The 16,864-nt window shown below is 49.6% G+C and overlaps 6 protein-coding genes across 6 annotated transcripts; 3 read left to right on the top strand and 3 right to left on the bottom strand.

Moving 5' to 3' along the window:
- Positions 1–180: 180 nt before the first annotated feature.
- On the bottom strand, positions 181–969 carry LTR64_006699 (uncharacterized protein; the record flags this gene model as incomplete). Its single annotated transcript, XM_064901028.1, has 1 exon — positions 181–969. The coding sequence occupies one exon, from the start codon at positions 967–969 to the stop codon at positions 181–183; it is 789 nt and encodes a 262-aa protein (XP_064752104.1).
- A 248-nt stretch (positions 970–1,217) lies between these two features.
- COX10 (Protoheme IX farnesyltransferase, mitochondrial) lies at positions 1,218–2,600 on the bottom strand (the record flags this gene model as incomplete). Its single annotated transcript, XM_064901027.1, has 2 exons — positions 1,218–2,251; positions 2,360–2,600. 2 exons carry the CDS (start codon positions 2,598–2,600, stop codon positions 1,218–1,220), a joined length of 1,275 nt encoding a protein of 424 aa, XP_064752103.1.
- A 614-nt stretch (positions 2,601–3,214) lies between these two features.
- MED8 (mediator of RNA polymerase II transcription subunit 8) lies at positions 3,215–4,051 on the top strand (the record flags this gene model as incomplete). The annotated part of the gene is made up of 1 exon (XM_064901026.1): positions 3,215–4,051. The coding sequence occupies one exon, from the start codon at positions 3,215–3,217 to the stop codon at positions 4,049–4,051; it is 837 nt and encodes a 278-aa protein (XP_064752102.1).
- Positions 4,052–4,277: 226 nt separating this feature from the next.
- Positions 4,278–5,846, top strand: LTR64_006696 (uncharacterized protein; the record flags this gene model as incomplete). Its single annotated transcript, XM_064901025.1, has 1 exon — positions 4,278–5,846. One exon carries the CDS (start codon positions 4,278–4,280, stop codon positions 5,844–5,846), a length of 1,569 nt encoding a protein of 522 aa, XP_064752101.1.
- Positions 5,847–6,048: 202 nt separating this feature from the next.
- On the bottom strand, positions 6,049–10,683 carry GDB1 (bifunctional 4-alpha-glucanotransferase/amylo-alpha-1,6-glucosidase; the record flags this gene model as incomplete). Its single annotated transcript, XM_064901024.1, has 2 exons — positions 6,049–9,785; positions 9,837–10,683. 2 exons carry the CDS (start codon positions 10,681–10,683, stop codon positions 6,049–6,051), a joined length of 4,584 nt encoding a protein of 1,527 aa, XP_064752100.1.
- A 1,873-nt stretch (positions 10,684–12,556) lies between these two features.
- On the top strand, positions 12,557–15,862 carry LTR64_006694 (uncharacterized protein; the record flags this gene model as incomplete). Its single annotated transcript, XM_064901023.1, has 2 exons — positions 12,557–13,564; positions 14,318–15,862. 2 exons carry the CDS (start codon positions 12,557–12,559, stop codon positions 15,860–15,862), a joined length of 2,553 nt encoding a protein of 850 aa, XP_064752099.1.
- Between the last annotated feature and the right edge of the window lie 1,002 nt (positions 15,863–16,864).

The raw sequence follows: 16,864 nt of genomic DNA, 5'->3' as shown, positions 1-16,864 counted from the left end.
AAATGTACATATAACACAAAGCTGTGCTCAAGTAATGAATGTATAGATTCACTCACACAGTGCTCGCTTGCTATACATACTATCTACCACTCATAACAGTACACCTACCACCTTCAAACTTTGACCCGAAGACACACATCATAACACAACGGACACAGTCTCTTCTTCCCGGCTCTTGTCTCACAGACCATGCGTCCTCTTAACCTCCAAGCTCAACCTCCCTGCTTCCGGCCAATTCAACTTCTGCCACTTTTCAGATTCACCGACTGCTTCTAAATAATGCTTCATGGCCAAAACACACTGCTTCGCCCATCGCTCATCGCTTGCTTTCCCGGTCGCTGTTCCGAGAGGAGTCATGAGTATACTTTTTATAGGACTTGCTGCATCTCCGATACCGCCAGTAGCACTGTCACTACTCGTATGTGCCTCCGCACTTACTTTTGGAAGGGAATCGTTATGTTTCTTAATAGCATTGAGGAGTGCCCAGATACACTCATACACCACCTCGCGGTCCCACCTACAATCACTCGGCACTCTCATAGTTGGACATAGTGCCAAGTACTTCGCGCCCCACCCGTCTTTTTCGTATCTCAGTGCTCCCTTCCATTCGTCTGCCATGCGGATGATGTGGCAGTTTCCTGGCGGCAGGAAGCCTAGACATGCTTGGTATAGCTCGGCTTGGACGTGGCGAGTTAAAGCGATGTAGTTGTTCTTGGGACTCCAGGCGCGGGAGATGGCATCGTCGAAGCCGCCGTCGAGGATGCCGTAGCTGTTTGCGGGGGAGACGATGAGGTCGAAGGTGATGTCATGGGAGAGTTGGGAGAGTGCGGTGTTGTGGATTGTGTAAGAGATTTGGTCTGTGAAGTTGTAGTGGTTGAGTGCTTCTTTTAAGGCTTCTGAGGCGGACGTTTGGAGGGCGAGGAGGTGGATGTGCGGAATCAGTGGAATGGAGGAAGCTTCTGAAACCATTTCTTAGCGGGAGGAAGAGACTGGGTGAGAGATCAGGCGGACGAGCAGATGGTATTATTCGATTGTGGTTGATCGTAAGGACAAGTGTATATAGTTGCTCGAGGCAGGCTCCAGTCTTGGCCATATTAGGCAAGCGCAAACGAGCCTTGGCATTTCCTGAGGATCTCGCGGTCTGCTTCTAGCGAACGCCAGCCTTCACAAATTGCTCGAGGTTCAGATGGTCGTTGTATCGCGTGCTGCCATCCTGCTCAACTCGGTCGTTTGAAGCCCATCATGGCCAGGTTGTGTTGTGTCTGAAGTGAGTCTTGCAGCGCCTTTCCGCGACCCAAAGCATCATCCATTCCCAAACCCTCCCCACCAACGGGGACAAACTCTGCATCTTCTGGATCCTCATAAGCATTAACTTCCTTGCCAGTGAAGAAGCCATCCCAAATGCCAGTCTTGCATATCAGAGCGCCAACAAGCACGAGTGGCAACTGCCATACGCTTGCCCAGAAAAGACCCCGAGCGGAGCCTTGTGCACCTTGATGTCTGTAGAAGCGGACTGCCTCTTTTAGCATCCATGCATTACAGCCGGTGGAAATGACAAGATACGCTGAATTGACAATGTTGTAGTAGTACAGCCCGAAGCAGAGTGGGAACATGAGTATACTATATCGCAAAGCAACTCGTGCATTCCTCGCTGGGTTCATCCAGGCAAGCATTTTGTGGCCGGCGTTCTTGTAATCATTTCTGATGGTGTGCGATAGACTGTTGAAGTGAGGAAATTGCCAGGCAAATAGCAGACCTGCAAGCAACCAGCCACCGATGCTGGATTCCGAAAACAAAAGATCCCGCCACGAATGATGCTCGCTTGTGGCTGTTTCACCTGCTGCAGCAGCCCAACCCATCAGTGGGGGGATGCCACCAACTATTGCGCCGACCCAAGTGTTTAACCACGATACTCGTTTCAGAGGTGTGTAGACGAAACCGTATAGGAAGATGTTCAGCCCCGACAGACCCGCAACAGTCGGGTTGGTTCCGAATCCCAGGAGGGCAAGGCCGGTAAGACCAGTGAAGACGGCGAACAGGAGTGCGCCGCGAGATGAAATGAGACCACGAACTAGCGGACGATTCCTTGTGCGTGTCATAAGTGCATCGTACTTGGGTTCGAAGAGCATATTGAAGGCATTGGCAGAAGCACAAGAGAGAAATGTGCCAGATGTTAAGAAGAGGAAGGTCAGAGTACTAGTTGACAAGGTTGTGTTCGTATCAGCCAGGTGAGTAGTGGTCGAGAGAATGTCTGGAATAGGGTAAAGGGAGTAAGCAGAGGTTGTGGTTAACAGGATGAGGAAGGATAGACGTGGTTTCGAGAGGGAAAGGTAGGTTGTGAGGGTGCGTCGAAGCGAACCTGCTTGTAGGGAAGTGGCGGCAGTAGCAAGACGCGAGGAAGCGTCCAGGGGTAGCTGTTCTTCAGTCGCAGAAGAAGTATCAGGAACGTTTGGCTCGGCAGCCTTTTTCTGTAGCCAGCGTCGTCTGTGAGGGCTAATGTGGTCGTCAGGTGCAGCTTCGGCTATTGCGATAGGAGTGACTGGTTCAGGCGTAGCAGTCTCGACGACGACTTGCTTGATCTCGTCTCCCTTCACTTCCATATTCCCTGTCTCTTGCGCAGCTTGGGGCGATCTCTGTATAGTACGCTGCACAGCCAGTAAGCCATTCTTCAGCCATCCACGATCTATTGAATCGTTGGCGGAGAAGTATTCATGGAAAGATGTTTGGGAGTGCACTTGCATGCGCCTCTGTACGTCCTGTTCGGGAATAATTGCGCCATGGATTTTCCTCTTGGTGTGTATTGATGATCTGAACAAAGTCTGGGTTGAGGCTGATATCGATGGTCTGGAGAGCTGTGCTATACCTCTCGAGCAGGCTCGAGTTGCGATTGACTGCATAATGAGGCTAACGAGACCTCAGTACGAGGTCGCTCCGATATTAGGACAGCATGTCTCGATCTGGCGCAGGCGTGCGAGACAGCAACAAGTGCTGTACCTTTAGCGAAATGAAAGTATGGTATGTGGCACACTTCGTTGGTAGATCAAGGAATCTGAGAAGATCTGGTGATGTCGCTGATTGCATGTCCCGAAGTTTCTCCCCGCAGAGATGCGCAGCCACGACAGGTGCGATGCATGCGCGTGCCTGCCCTTCCAGAATACTGCTTCAAGCCACTCTTGCACTGAGAAATCCTCATCTACTGGTGCAGTAGGCCACCATGTCTACACAGAACAGCAGACCGGCAGGCGTTACGACAGAGACACAGTCTACAGACCCGACAACCAGAGGATTGGAAGACCTGTTGCGTCGAGCACAAATACTAAATGGAGCGCTCAACTCGTGCGCAAGAGATCTGGGTGCTAACAGCCCGTTGCTTTCCTTCCCTGTTATGCAGGCTAGACTAACGCAGATCCAAGAGGAGTTCAATCGATTTGTGACGGCCATGAGTAAACATGCCCAGCTACTTCAGACTACGGTGGTCACGCCAACCCCGAACTTTCCAGCTCCATATCACGCCGGTATAGTTGATGTACTGTTCAGGACACTCCACGATCCTCAAGTCAATGATTGGGAGGATCGCGGAGTCAAAATGGCCATAGACAGGGAGAACAGGCAGGACAGAGAGCAGAGAGATGGTAGGATGACTACTCTCTCCAATACAGACCGTGAGCTGTTCTGGCAACAGGCTCATCGTATTTTCAAGAGAGAAGGCAACGGCCACGCTTTTCCTGCTGCTGACAACAACGACTTCACCCTCGAAGAAGTCCGAGACGGTATCGAAAATGTGAGGCATGGCCTGAAACGTGAACTTGTCGTCCCTGATCCTGACGATTATGTCTTACCAATGGAAGATGAGGACGAGGACGAAAACAGAGGCATTCTTGGGGATGATGCTGACGACGACAGCGAGGGTGAAGACGCCGCCGTTGACGACGATACCATGGCTGTCGATCAGCCTGCATCGCGTTCTAAAGCATCTGCAACTTCACATCTTGCTAATCTTCCAGACTCCATGCCAATCGACAATGTGCTGAGATTCATGACCAAAGGCTGACCGTAAAACTGAACAAATGGAAAGCGTTGTAAATGCTTGCAAGATCAATAATCCGACGCGTCTCCGAGCCTCGGCTATGCAGGGATTTCGCGCCTGCAAGAGCTAATTTGTCCATACACTGCTTCTTCAAAGCAGCAGTTCTTTCTGTTTGCGCTACTTGCGCTGTCGTGGAGTCCTACAGTCTTCTCTGGAATTGACCCTCAACTATATTGTCGCTGCAATCAATATGGCTGAAAAGCATGGTCAAGAGACGTCCCTCCGAAGCATCACTCGCGACGAGGTGGCCAAAAACAATACTGAAGACTCGTTATGGACGATAGTAGACCACAAGGTCTACGATCTGACCGACTTCCTTGAGGCTCATCCTGGCGGTAACGTCGTCCTCCAGCAATATGCTGGGAAAGATTCCACCACAGCCTTCTACAATCTGCATCGCCATGAAGTCCTGCAAAAGTATGCCGACCTCTGTATCGGTCTTATCGAAGGTGAAAAGTCAGAGGTCGTCGACATGAAGCCCGGTGATCTCTCGCCAGTGCCATATGCAGAGCCGATATGGTTGACACCCGCCTTCAAGAGTCCTTACTACAAAGAAAGTCATCGACAGCTGAGACGCGAGCTACGGGTATTTGTGGACGAGCATGTCAAGCCCGAGGCACAAGAGAAAGAAGCAGACGGAACCTACATCAGTCAAGAATTGACCGACAAGATGGCTGCAAATAACCTGCTCGCTATGCGCTTAGGCCCCGGCAAGCATTTGCACGGAAAGAAGCTCCTTGGTGGAGTTAAAGGAGAGGAGTTTGACTACTTCCACGATTTAGTCATTGCCCAAGAATTCGTGAGAGTGAATTCGCGAGGTTTTCAAGACGGCGCTTTCGCCGGCATGATGATCTCACTGACAGCTATCCAACAGTGGTTGAACAACGACAGTCTCAAGCAGAAAGTCACTGACGAATGCCTGTCTGGGAAGAAGTTCATGTGTCTCGCAATCACAGAAGCCTTCGCAGGTTCCGATGTCGCCGGACTGAAAACAACCGCTGAAAAGACCCCAGACGGCAAGCACTACATAATCAACGGAACCAAGAAATGGATCACAAACGGCATGTTTGCAGACTACTTCGTAACAGGCTGCAAAACATCAAAAGGTTTCTCAGTCATTCTCATCCCCAAGGAAGGAAACGAAGACAACATAACCGTCAAGCGCATCAAGACCGCCTACTCAACCGCCGCAGCGACAACTTACATCCAATTCGAAAACGTCAAAGTCCCCATCGACCATCTCCTCGGCCGCGAAGACAATGGCTTCATCGTCATAATGTCCAACTTCAACCACGAACGCTGGATGATGGCCTGCGGCGTCACCAGGTGGATGCGCACCGTAACCGAGGAGTGCATGAAGTGGTCTAACCAGCGTCTTGTCTTTGGAAAGCCTCTCAATCAGCAACCAGTCATACGACAGAAGCTCGCAAAGATGATCAGTCTGACTGAGGCGTGTCAAGCACAACTCGAGATTATTACGTATCAGATGAACAACATGACTTATGCGCAGCAGAACAAGCTTCTAGGAGGACCTATTGGGTTGTTGAAGAGCTATGCGACGAGGTGTGCGCATGATATCGCGGATGATGCGGTTAATATTTTCGGTGGTAGGGGTATTACACAAGGTGGTATGGGTAAGGTAGTGGAGCAGTTTCACAGGACGTACAAGTTCGATGCTATCCTGGGAGGCACAGAGGAGATTCTGGCGGATCTTGGCGTGAGGCAGGCGATGAAGTTGATGCCAAAGGCAATGCTGTAGGTTAGATAGAAGCCAAGGATTTCTTATCGTCTCGCGTACCTAGGTACTTGCAACAAGTTCATGAAGTCTATCAAATAAGTATCGTCTCTCTAGGGTTGAAGTCTATGGTTCTCTAAGCTTTTCATCTGGTTCATGCAGACTGTGTCAGTATCAGACATCCAACGTTATGCACAACGCTAATCCACCGTGGAAGTCAATTTGATCAATGCGCAACACCATTCTGGACACCTGCTGCCGCCGCGTCATGGAAGAGATCAATGCAACATCCAGCACTCCAGGCCTGTGTCGGACTTGAGTCACCACAGAAACTGCCGTCTTTGTTGGTGAGCTCCGTCAGACCTCTCCATGGCGATTCTTTGATGGCGGCCTTGCAACCAGCAAGCCGTCGGGCTACTTGTTGGAATGACTCAAGCCTGCCTTCTGGAGTATCCCGTCTCATAAGGTCGAATTTCAGCAGTGCACGGAGGAAGAATCCTGTGGGCCATAGCCATTCAGGCCCTTGATGGTAGTTTCTGCCTTTGCTAGTGGCGAAGTCCGTGCTATCCTCGGAGTTGTTGTAATAAGGTCTGTAATTCATGTCAGACGGGTCCAGGGTGGCCATTCCAGTTGGACCTCGTAGCGCCTCATCTGCTATCTTCAGTGCAATTAGAGCTCGTTCTGGAGTAAACAGATCTGGTGCAACAGTCATGGCAATTGGGAAATTGCAACGCAGTTGGTAATCCTCATAGGGCTTGCCTGACTTGTAAAGGTCCTTGTAAATGCCTCTTCGGTTGACGATGTTTGAGTCAACGTCAAAATCACTGTCCTCTGATGCGTTCGCTGGTACCCAGTAGCACCTCTCGAAGGACGACTTGATCTTGCCAGCCCAAGACTCGTAAGTGACGGCTTGATCTGTTGGATCCTTGACACCTGACCAGGGGAAATTTCCAGATGCGTTGAGCTCGGCCACCCAGCGTATGGCACTGTATGCAAGGCCTGTAATTTCAACAGCTGCACCATCTCGAGGCGTACCTGGAACACCCTTACTGCCGGCTTTGTCTGATTCGCCCATCTTATCCATCCATGTACCACAATTGTGTTGACTACCACCAAATATCATACCAGTCTCCCAGTCAACATTGATGTCGATTTGGAATCCTTCCGGCTTCATCTGCATATCGAGGTTAGGCCCAGCGTTGTATTCCTCGAAGGAAATGCCAGATGCGTGTCTTTGCAGTATCTCTTGAATTATCTCTTCAATGGTGGATTCCTTTGAGTATGCTTGTGGATCATCGTGTGAAAACCATGTATCGTCGTAAGGCAGAAAGCGTCGTGGCACCTTCTGCTTGAGCAAAGACATTCCATCGGGCACGATCTTGGTATAGTCTTGGATGTTCTGAAGAAACCACCAAGGCCCATCTCGGCAGTTGTAACGCGGATTGGCTCCGCCACTTAGAAGATTAGGTATGAGACCATGCTTCAAAACACTTCCAAAGGCTATGATATGTTCTCTTGCTTCGTCATAGCGTCCAGTGCACAGGAAGAGGCCTCTGAGGGAAATGAAAACATCTCTACCCCAGCATCGTGCCCACTCCACAGAGAAATGGGGCAGGCCCGCAGCAAGGGAAGGTACTTCCTTGTTCGGCCACAATGAAGCAGATTTGACGTAGCCAGTTTGCTGGGCGCTGACCATTGCCAGTTGTTGTAGGAAGAGCTGGCCATTGCTGATATCTGCATTGAACAGTTCAAGACCTCGTCGAATAGCAGCCTCGTACGCCGTTTGCATGATCATAGCAAAGTAATGAGGCAGAAGAAAGCTGGGCACTTCGCGCACAGCCTCGAACCTTTCTCTAAGCCATTGTGCGGGCTTGTTCAGTCGTGAGAAGCGCTCCTGTTTGGCGATACGTTCCATCCTGTTCACAATGAAATCAAGCGCCCAAGGTCCATCTCTTAGATGATTGCATAGTGGATGACCTAGGTTGTTCTCTTGAACGATAGGCTCGAGCACACTCCACCAGCCTTGTAAACCAGCATAAACAAGAGGACCATGATCAGGAATGGTGTATACACCATCTTGCCCGTTACTGGAGTCTCGTTCTTCGGCTTCGCATCTGTACAACACAAAGTTGAGGTCGATCAAGTCTAGCTCACCAAAAGCTTCATCAGTACCACTAGCAATGAAGTTGTTCAGGCCGGCAGAATGCTCGGCTGACGGTACCCATGTCTCAAAGAGTGCAACGGAGCCTGGTGGGAAGTAGTCATCGACATGTATGACTGTGCTCCCGTTCTGAGACTCGATCGTTGCGCCCTTAATATTCTTGACCCGTGCTGGTAATCCACGTAGAAACTTCTCATCGCTAAGAGCCTTTTGTTTAGCATCACCACTTTGATCGACTTCAAGAGTCCAGGCGCCAACTTGCCTAGCTTTCGTGCCGGCAAGATGGACAGGTCGCAGTCCACCATTACCATTACCATAGCCCGGAAATGCTGTATGCGCTATCAGGAAGTATCCTTTCCGTGAGCCAGGGTGGACACGATGCAAAGTGATCAGCTCACCCTGATGATCTAGGAAAGTCTCAGAGTAGCCGTCTTTACCCATCAACGTATGAATATGATTGAACAACTTCTTGACACCGGCAATACCACCCTCGCCAGCACCAATATTGACTTCACCTTCGGAGCTAACAGAGGTGTATAGTCTGTGCTCTTGCACAATCTCTACAATTTTTGGGTATATCTCGTCAAACCCTATCACGCTACCAGTGGCACAACCACACATGTTGACCAAGGCTGCTGTTGGTAAGGTGTCTCGAGCATCTCTCTTTTGAGCAGGCATCTCGTTGTCGTGAGTGCAGTCCATGAACAAGGCATGCACTGGGCTTTCTCGAACGTGCTTTACAATCTCCTTTGTGAAACACGAGTCACCGTTGACAGCTCCATTCATTGGGGATTTTGATGGCGTTGGCAGGTCGATCTCGAAGCTGCCTATTGGTCTGCCGCAATGACGATGAACAATTCGACTCAGCTCTTGGGTGCTCCAACACTGCATAGCCTCTCGAATAAGAGCACTAAGACCCAGTCGCTTGATGAAGACAAAATCAGTTTGCTCGTTGTTTGTGAAAAGCTCGGCGAAGATGGCAAGATCCGACCTTTCTTTGCGTGCTTCGTCGAGCATGTATTCTGCCACGTGGATCGGCGTAGAATGGCAATTGTCGATTCGAAAAGCTGTAAAATATTTGGCCATGAGACGACAATACTCAGCCATAAAGCTCCACAACCACGGATTGTCCTTTTGGCTCTTGCCATATCTGAGCTTGACGCAATCGCTCCAGGGGATAAGTTCTCGTCGAAGATATGGCCGCCAGTCTGGACCTGCGTTGTCTTTCATGGCGTCAGCAGCCCAGATCCAGCCATTGACTGCAAGTGCCAATGCTCGTGGATCGTGCTTCTTTGTTTTCTCGTTATGTGGCAGCCGTGCAAAGTATGTCTCAATAAGAGGGTTTTCTTTCGTGATTGGCCCGAGTTGCGGACCATGATCATCGAGTCGGGTGTACTGGAGACGACCCTTGGTCTGCTCAACTATGGCGTTGGAGTCTTCATCATATTCCTTGTAGAAGGGCAAGTTGAGCTCGTTAAGCACTGACTTCATAGTCTGTAATGCCTGATCTTCGGCATCTGCGGAGTGCGTTCCACGTAGAGCCGTCAGCAGAGCTGCGGCGACCTCTGGATCGACCTTTCTGGAGAACCTGCCATCAATTCGGAGACCATTTAGTAGTCCATGGTTCCTCAAATAGTTGGCTTGTTCATAAAGAGACCAAGATGACGCAGCATCTGTCGAAGGACCCGATTGCTTGGTTTTGCCTTGCTTCCAGCTGTCGACGGCAGCTTGTGCATCTCGGGGCACGTCGCAAGCAAAATACTCCCACAACCTAATCTTGTCTATGACATGCTCCTTGATTCCTGTGCATACCTTGTTCAAATCGTCAGCGTTCTTCAGCTCGGTAGGCATACCAAGATCAGCCAGTTTGTCACTATAGCCAAGTAAAGCATCATCCACAGCAAGGGCAGACTCTAGCCAAGGACAATCCACGACGTTATAGCCAGCCTCCGGATGATCCTGTAACCATTCACTGTTGTTTGCTGTATGATTGAGCACGATATCAGTCAGTGAGAGAAGCTCGTATTCATCCTCCATCTTTTTGATCATGGCTGCAACGTCCGACTCGCCTGCAGGAAACATATCGGGATCCCAGGACAGCTGATCGTAGAGACTGTAGGGCGAATTTGACTCGCCTCTTTTTTGTAAGGGCGTGAAATGTACCATGTTGTAGCCTCTTCTGCTGATACCTCGCAGGTGTTTATCCCAGTCCTCCGGATATTTTCCCAAGAATTTGGAGACGACTGACATGATTCCAAGCGAGTCAAGAGGCAGCTTGGAGCCACCAACTGACAGTTGCGGCTCGATGTCGATGTAGTAAGTGTCTGTTCTCGTGGGATCTGGGGTCTTGACTGCATTTGTGTCAAAGGCCGGCAGAGGAGTGTACGTTATATAATAAGCGAATGCACCGGCCATGGTAATAGGCAAGTCGAAATGCAAGGTCTTGTTGAAGTCCGGCTGCAGTTTGAATTGGCGGAACTTGTTCCTGTCGAACTGTTCTCCCTCCGCAGGGATGTTCACCCACAGGCTGCCTTCGCGACATATCGAGCTCGTACCCTCGATAGCAATTCGGAGGTGATAGGGTGGATTTGTCGGTGCTGGGAGGTAGACGTATTCGCGAGGGACATCAGGCGCACCAACGTCGGTGAGTGGCAGCTTGTATATCGTCCGACTTCCTTGTCGAGTCTGCGGAGGTGCCATTTGTGTAAGATATAGATGTGGCTACTGTACAGACACAACTGCCAATGACGACGACTGAAAGAATGTGGTAAGTCCCAAAAGCTGTGACGAGTACTTTGTCTAAAAATGCACAAAGAAGCGACGACGAACAACTTCCAGCAACTTGAAGCCCACAAAGCTGAATTCAATGAAACTCAAAAAAAATGTTGGAAGCTGCGACGCGCGAAAAGAGTGAGTCCACGACTGCGGTAGGAATCCTTCGCGAAAGCTTGTGATGGAAACCACGTTCCGCTTCTTTCAAACTCACGCGTGCCTTGTGTGCCTTGTAGGTGCTGTATTGTACCGTCGCGTAATCATTCGCAGCTTGGAGAGAGGTGTAAGGCTGTTTTGAGTATAGAAAAAAGCTACTGTTGTAGATTTGCCCTCTTAGGCAAGGATCGCTCCAATCCCCAACTGTCAAGCACACGAAGTAATGTGCCATGTGCACGGAAATGCACAACTCCCACTAACGATGCCATCATGATCCGATCGGCTACCGGATGAATCACCAGTGGACGGGCGGCACCGGCTCAGTTGAACGAGTCATGGTGCATGCACCAACTCAAACATTCAACAGCTCAAGAAGTCTGCATTTGTTGCTCTCACCTCGTGGGCGATTCAGCGGAGCCAGACTCTTTTGATGTGTCGAGTACTGTATCGGAACTTGCCATGGACGATCGTTGAGCTTGCAAACGATAGAAAGTAAAAGCTGTTGTTAACAAACATTTCGAACAGGAACTAATCGTACAAACCCAATCTGTCTTGCACTTGCAGGTGGTATATTGCTGCCTCAGGCGTCAGAACAATGGTTATGGCGCAGCTTTCGGCAATAGCCATAACGTCGGTGTAACACAGGTTCTTTTGGTTCCTGTAGTACTGTACATAGACCCTACTTCACCTGTTATTCGGCTGCTGTCCCACCAGCTTTCTAATAATCCATACTTTTTTCGGGCTTGCACACATGGCAGCACGACTGACCATTGTGATTGCTCGTACCCAATGTCAATAAACACTCTAGCTCGAAACGCATGACATTACATGGAAATGCTTCTACTCTACCATAGTACCACACGTCCAAAGAATACCAGATGCTCATCGGCTTTAGTTCGTCTTTGGAAAGCTGAGCTAGTTAGGATCAACATACATCGGCACTTCTGAATTGTCACGAATTTCCTTGGCTGTCATATAAAGTTCCCAGATTGTGCTGTTAGAGTCTTCCTTTAAGTTTCACCAGCACACGGAATGGATGCTCTGCCGCTGGCCCCTCTTCATACAAGGAAACTGGTGGAGCAAGGTGCTCTGGAGGAGCAGGCCATAACCAGCCACAACTTCGTGCCTGGCGCTGGTGCGAAGCGCTTGCAACCTCGTATCTGAAGATCATCTCGGTTGAGCTCGTCATCGCGCTCTCATAAGGTTGCGTTGCGTACGAGATTAAAAGGACGAGCCGCCAGCGCCGGACTGCGAACATCGCTCCAGTCACGGTAGCGAGGACTGCATTATATTCAGTGTGACAGCCGACGTGTCTGCAGCACCTTTGTGTGGACCACCAGATCCCAGCTAGCATAGGACAAAGTGGAATCCCTACTAACTGCATCGATTGTGACCAACATGCCATTCTTAAACTCCTTTTCAATCAGCACGGTCGTGACCGGGTTGATATATGTGCTGCGACTTCCGAGCATTCGCTGAAGAAAATTGCTTGACGTTAGCCTTCAGCCCACTTCAATCACTACTTTATCGTCTTCCTATCCAGGCTCTGCATCGTGAGCTGCACGAAAAACCTCCATCCTAAAGTTCACGTTCTCACAATCTGTGGGGCACTTTGGAGAAAGGTAGTATCGACCCTTAATCCAATATGTCTGCTCCAAACTCCGACTCGAAGGAAAGTGCAACATCGCAAAACATCCATGAACATGACGAAGATCAATTCTGGAAGGCGGCTTCGGTAGACATAGAATACTGGAAAGTTTACCTGGATGCTCGACCCAAATACCATACTGGTAAATTCTACGATCTCATCTTTGATTACTATCGCTCCCACCGCAGTGGATCTCCATCACTTCCGAGTGTTGCCCACGACATTGGTACAGGTCCAGGACAAGTTGCAGGAGTCCTGTCGAATCAATTTGGAGAGGTCATAGCAAGCGATTTGAACAAGACCCATCTGAGTGCTGCAGAGCATTTCCTCAAGCTTGATGGAAAGAAGAATATCACCCTACAACATGCAGGTGCAGAGGATGTTTCAAAACACTTTGCACCCTACTCGGCCGACTTTATTGCTGCTGCAGAGTGTATGCCTCTCTTGAACATTCCAGCTGCCCTCACTGGTTGGGCTACCCTGCTCAAACCGAATGGCACCCTAGCTATGTGGTTCTATGGCCGACCTACCTTTGCAGACGCCTCCGACTTTGACGTGGCTGCCTGCAACGAAATCTATGGCAAGATTGCGAACAGAGCTTTTCGACCTTTCTACGATGTGCAGGGTCCGAGATTGGTCAACGTTCGCAAAGCAACGGACACGATGGTCAGCTGGCTTGACAACATCGAGCTCGACTCAAGCATCTGGACCGATGTGCATAGGTGGAAATGGAACAGCCATCTACGGATGGAGTTCTCGGACGCCGAAGACCTAGGCTGGCCTAGAAATCACATTGACAAAATTCAGCCTGGTGAGAAGGTCGAAAACATGTCTGATACATCCCTCTGGAGTGAAACTTGGAACATTGAGGATTGGAAGTCGTTTCTGAAAGTGAATCTGCCTGCTTTCAGTGGTGAGTGGGATGACACAACGCAGGGGATGTGGCAAGAACTGGCGGATAAAATGGGTGGGCCAAGCGAGAAGCGCAAAGTCATCTGGCCTGTAGTTTGCATTGTTGCAACACGTAAAAGCGATCGAAGCGCTTCGTTCTGGGCATGATAGCTGCTTGAACTCTTAAGCGATGCGGTGTTCATTGCTGCTCACACGTTTGCTGTGGGCGCCTCGATGTCTTTGCAATATTCACTACTGGCTGAGGACCTAGCTAAGTCGAAGCCTCTAGTGTTTGGACAGCTGAATAACAAAGGTCCTGTGACAAATCTGATTACTCGTAGTTGAACATCCAATGCTTCTCTAGACTATATCCATGCAGTACATTGTACGGAGTCACTACGGCATAGGTCAAAGATACTGTATTCTAATGGGGCCGAAACTCTCCCCTCTTTACTGGCGGAGAATAAAATTAACACCTTTTTATGTAGCTGGTACACCTAGCAGCTCATCTGCTCAATCCTCTACGATAACACACTTGATTTGTAGGGCATTTCTTTTGGGCAGCCGTCGTTGCATAAAGATTCCATTGAGTATATGTAGCGAACTGCTCAGATGCTAACGAAAGAATTCCGCCTGCTGATCGCGTGAGTCACAGACTGGTTGAATACAAGAATGCCTCACTCCCAGGGGAGATCTGTGACTTCCAATCGAAGAAAATTGCTCTACATAGATTGCTTACTCTGTTTCTGACCTGCATGAGACCCGGCTAACTGAATCTGCCATGATCGTTGTGCATGCTACCTGAACTGGTTGTTGTTTGCTTGCTGATTGAAACAAATAGACCTACTTACTACTGAAGAAGTGCAGGACTATTGGTTTATGACATTTACACTCTATCCGACAGGGCAATATATTGACCGTACGATCATGGGTGGGCATGCCTTTGCCCTAGATGGCCTCTCAACACCACGTATTTCCACAGCAGTGTACGCGAGAATTCTTCCACTGATCGAGCATCGACTGGCTGCTCACTTCGACATCGTCACACATGCGATAGAAGCGCCAGCGAAGCAGGACTATGGTGACATTGACCTCCTGACGGTACCACTGCTGAACTCACGACCGTCCACGATAGAGATTGCGAGACTTCTCCATGCAGAGAGGTACTATTCAGCTGATCGATCGAACGGCGTCCTTCACTTCGCTATACCCTGGCCAGATAATCCTTCAGACATTGACAATCTCTTCACCTCCACAGAGAAATCTGACTGGAAAGGAATGGAAAGTGTTCGAGCAACAAGGGAGCTTCAACCAGCTCAGCCTAGTAACATAACCACAATCGAGTCTCCCCATGCACGAAAGTACTTTCAAGTCGACCTCACAATCTGCGATTCTCGAGACGAACTCCACTGGCGCCTATTTGCCCTTGGCCATGGCGATGCAGTCAATATACTCAGCAGCATGATCCGCCACAAAGGCCTCACACTCACAACCAAAGCTCTCTATCTTCGAATCCCAGATATCGACACTTCCAATCCCAAGATCAAGCGCATTGAACTCTCACGAAACTCAGACCAGGTCTTGAAATTTCTGGGAACAGATACGAGCAAATTCTGGAAAGAGTTCGGGAATCTAGATGACTTGATGGCATATCTCTCAACCTGCCGATTCTACAATCCGCAGAGACTGAAGGAGGCCACTGAGGAAAAGAGGCAGGAACTTATAGTGGCTAGCCTTAATTCCAGGGACAAGACTCACTTGGACGTCAGACCAGTGTTTCGGTTTTGGTACGAGAAGTTCTTACCTGAGCACGAGAACGATACGCCAAGCGTTGATGCGCTCATGAGTAGGGATGAGGCCAGAGTTGAGACCTTCAAGTTCTTCGGCGGGGACACAAAAGAACGTTATGAAAGTACCAAGAAGAGAGTTGGAACGTTGGTTGCACAAGACAAGCTCTGGGTGAACTTGAGACGGGATATCCTTGCGCAGGAGGGAATGACTGAAGCAGACATAGATGTCACTATCAGGGCAATAAGGAGGGAGATCGTACCTGCGGCTTCTACGACTTTGACCAGCCAACAATTGAATGGTCTGCAAAGAGCTTACTTGGAGTGCGATTGGGCAACTGTGTACGACTGGGCAATAACCTACCACACTGCTGCCGTTGCTCGATGGTACGCTGAGATTGAGGAAAAGCGAAAGAAGCCTATAGCGATCGATGTGAAGAAGTCGAACAAATTCTCACAATCGGAGCTTGAGATTTACTCCGCAGAGGACGACATGCTCATCGTGAGTATGAAGGCTGCAGAAGCCACCTGGATTGATATTCTGGCTGCACTTGGGAAGACGAGTAAGAGTCAGTTGCAGGCGCATTGGAAGAAGAGTCTGCTGCAGCAGAAAGTTGGATCTTGAAGTAGACATTCATAAAGACAAAGACAGATCGTATCTCACATATCAATAGCAGGGATTCTCCAGGTTTTCGTTCTGCATTCCGAGCTCCCAATACCATGTTTGCAAGTAACTCCTTGACACTACCAGTCGTGATACATCGACCTTATCAAAATAGTACACACACGGAACTCCTCCATTCTTGAACACGTAGCCGGGTCCGTCAAGTGACCGCCAAGTACTTGTCAATACTTGGTACTCGCGCTCACAGAGACACATCCACGGATATACAGCGTCTGCCACAAACTTGGCAGAGGCTCGTTGAAACTTGGCAAAAGACGACGCGGCATGCGTCAATAGCATCTCGGCTGCAACCTTCGCTATCTGTGGGCCCACGGTTCTGCGACAAAATGCCGATTCGTGCGCACTGTCCATGTGCAACCACTTTTGGACTGCAGGACGTTGCCGTGGTGTCCGAAGCATGCAGGACCTTACATGATATCGTCGGCCTCGAGTCTGTGTGATCGAAAAGCTAGGAAGTAAGGTCTGTTACGTCGCAGAGGCATCGCATGCCAGTCATATACGAATTCGTCATCACACGTACCGGCAATGGCAGGGTTAGATTGCCATCACTGATATTCCATATTTTCTGGGGTGAGTAATCTTACAATGCAATCAATTTCATGGCCATGGTGGAATCGCGACTCTGTTAGCCCGAGGCTTGTCTTGCGATCTATCCACTGAGATCGAAGTCCGACAGCTTCAGTGACGACATGTCGCTCGCTGCAAGGAACTGGAAGGCCGCTGCTCGCACCAAAAAGAGGCTGGTGGATGGCTGTCAACGCCAAAACCATCGACGGAAAAGTTAGGCTTGCTTTCTCGTGGAGAGCGTTGTTGATTGCGCGTCAAAATTCAAAAGATTTCCAAGCCTGAACCCAAGAGCTCGCCACGCCGCTACTCGTAGTAACCGCTTGTTGATGGATATCTGGATTTGACAAACAATACTCAGCCATGCGCCATATCTTG

This window comes from Lithohypha guttulata (genome assembly GCF_036872675.1).
Source record: "Lithohypha guttulata strain CCFEE 5908 chromosome Unknown scaffold_5, whole genome shotgun sequence".
Taxonomy (NCBI): Eukaryota; Fungi; Ascomycota; class Eurotiomycetes; order Chaetothyriales; family Trichomeriaceae; genus Lithohypha; species Lithohypha guttulata.
The sequence above is the reverse complement of the archived record's forward strand: the minus strand, read 5'-3'. Positions and strand labels throughout refer to the sequence as shown.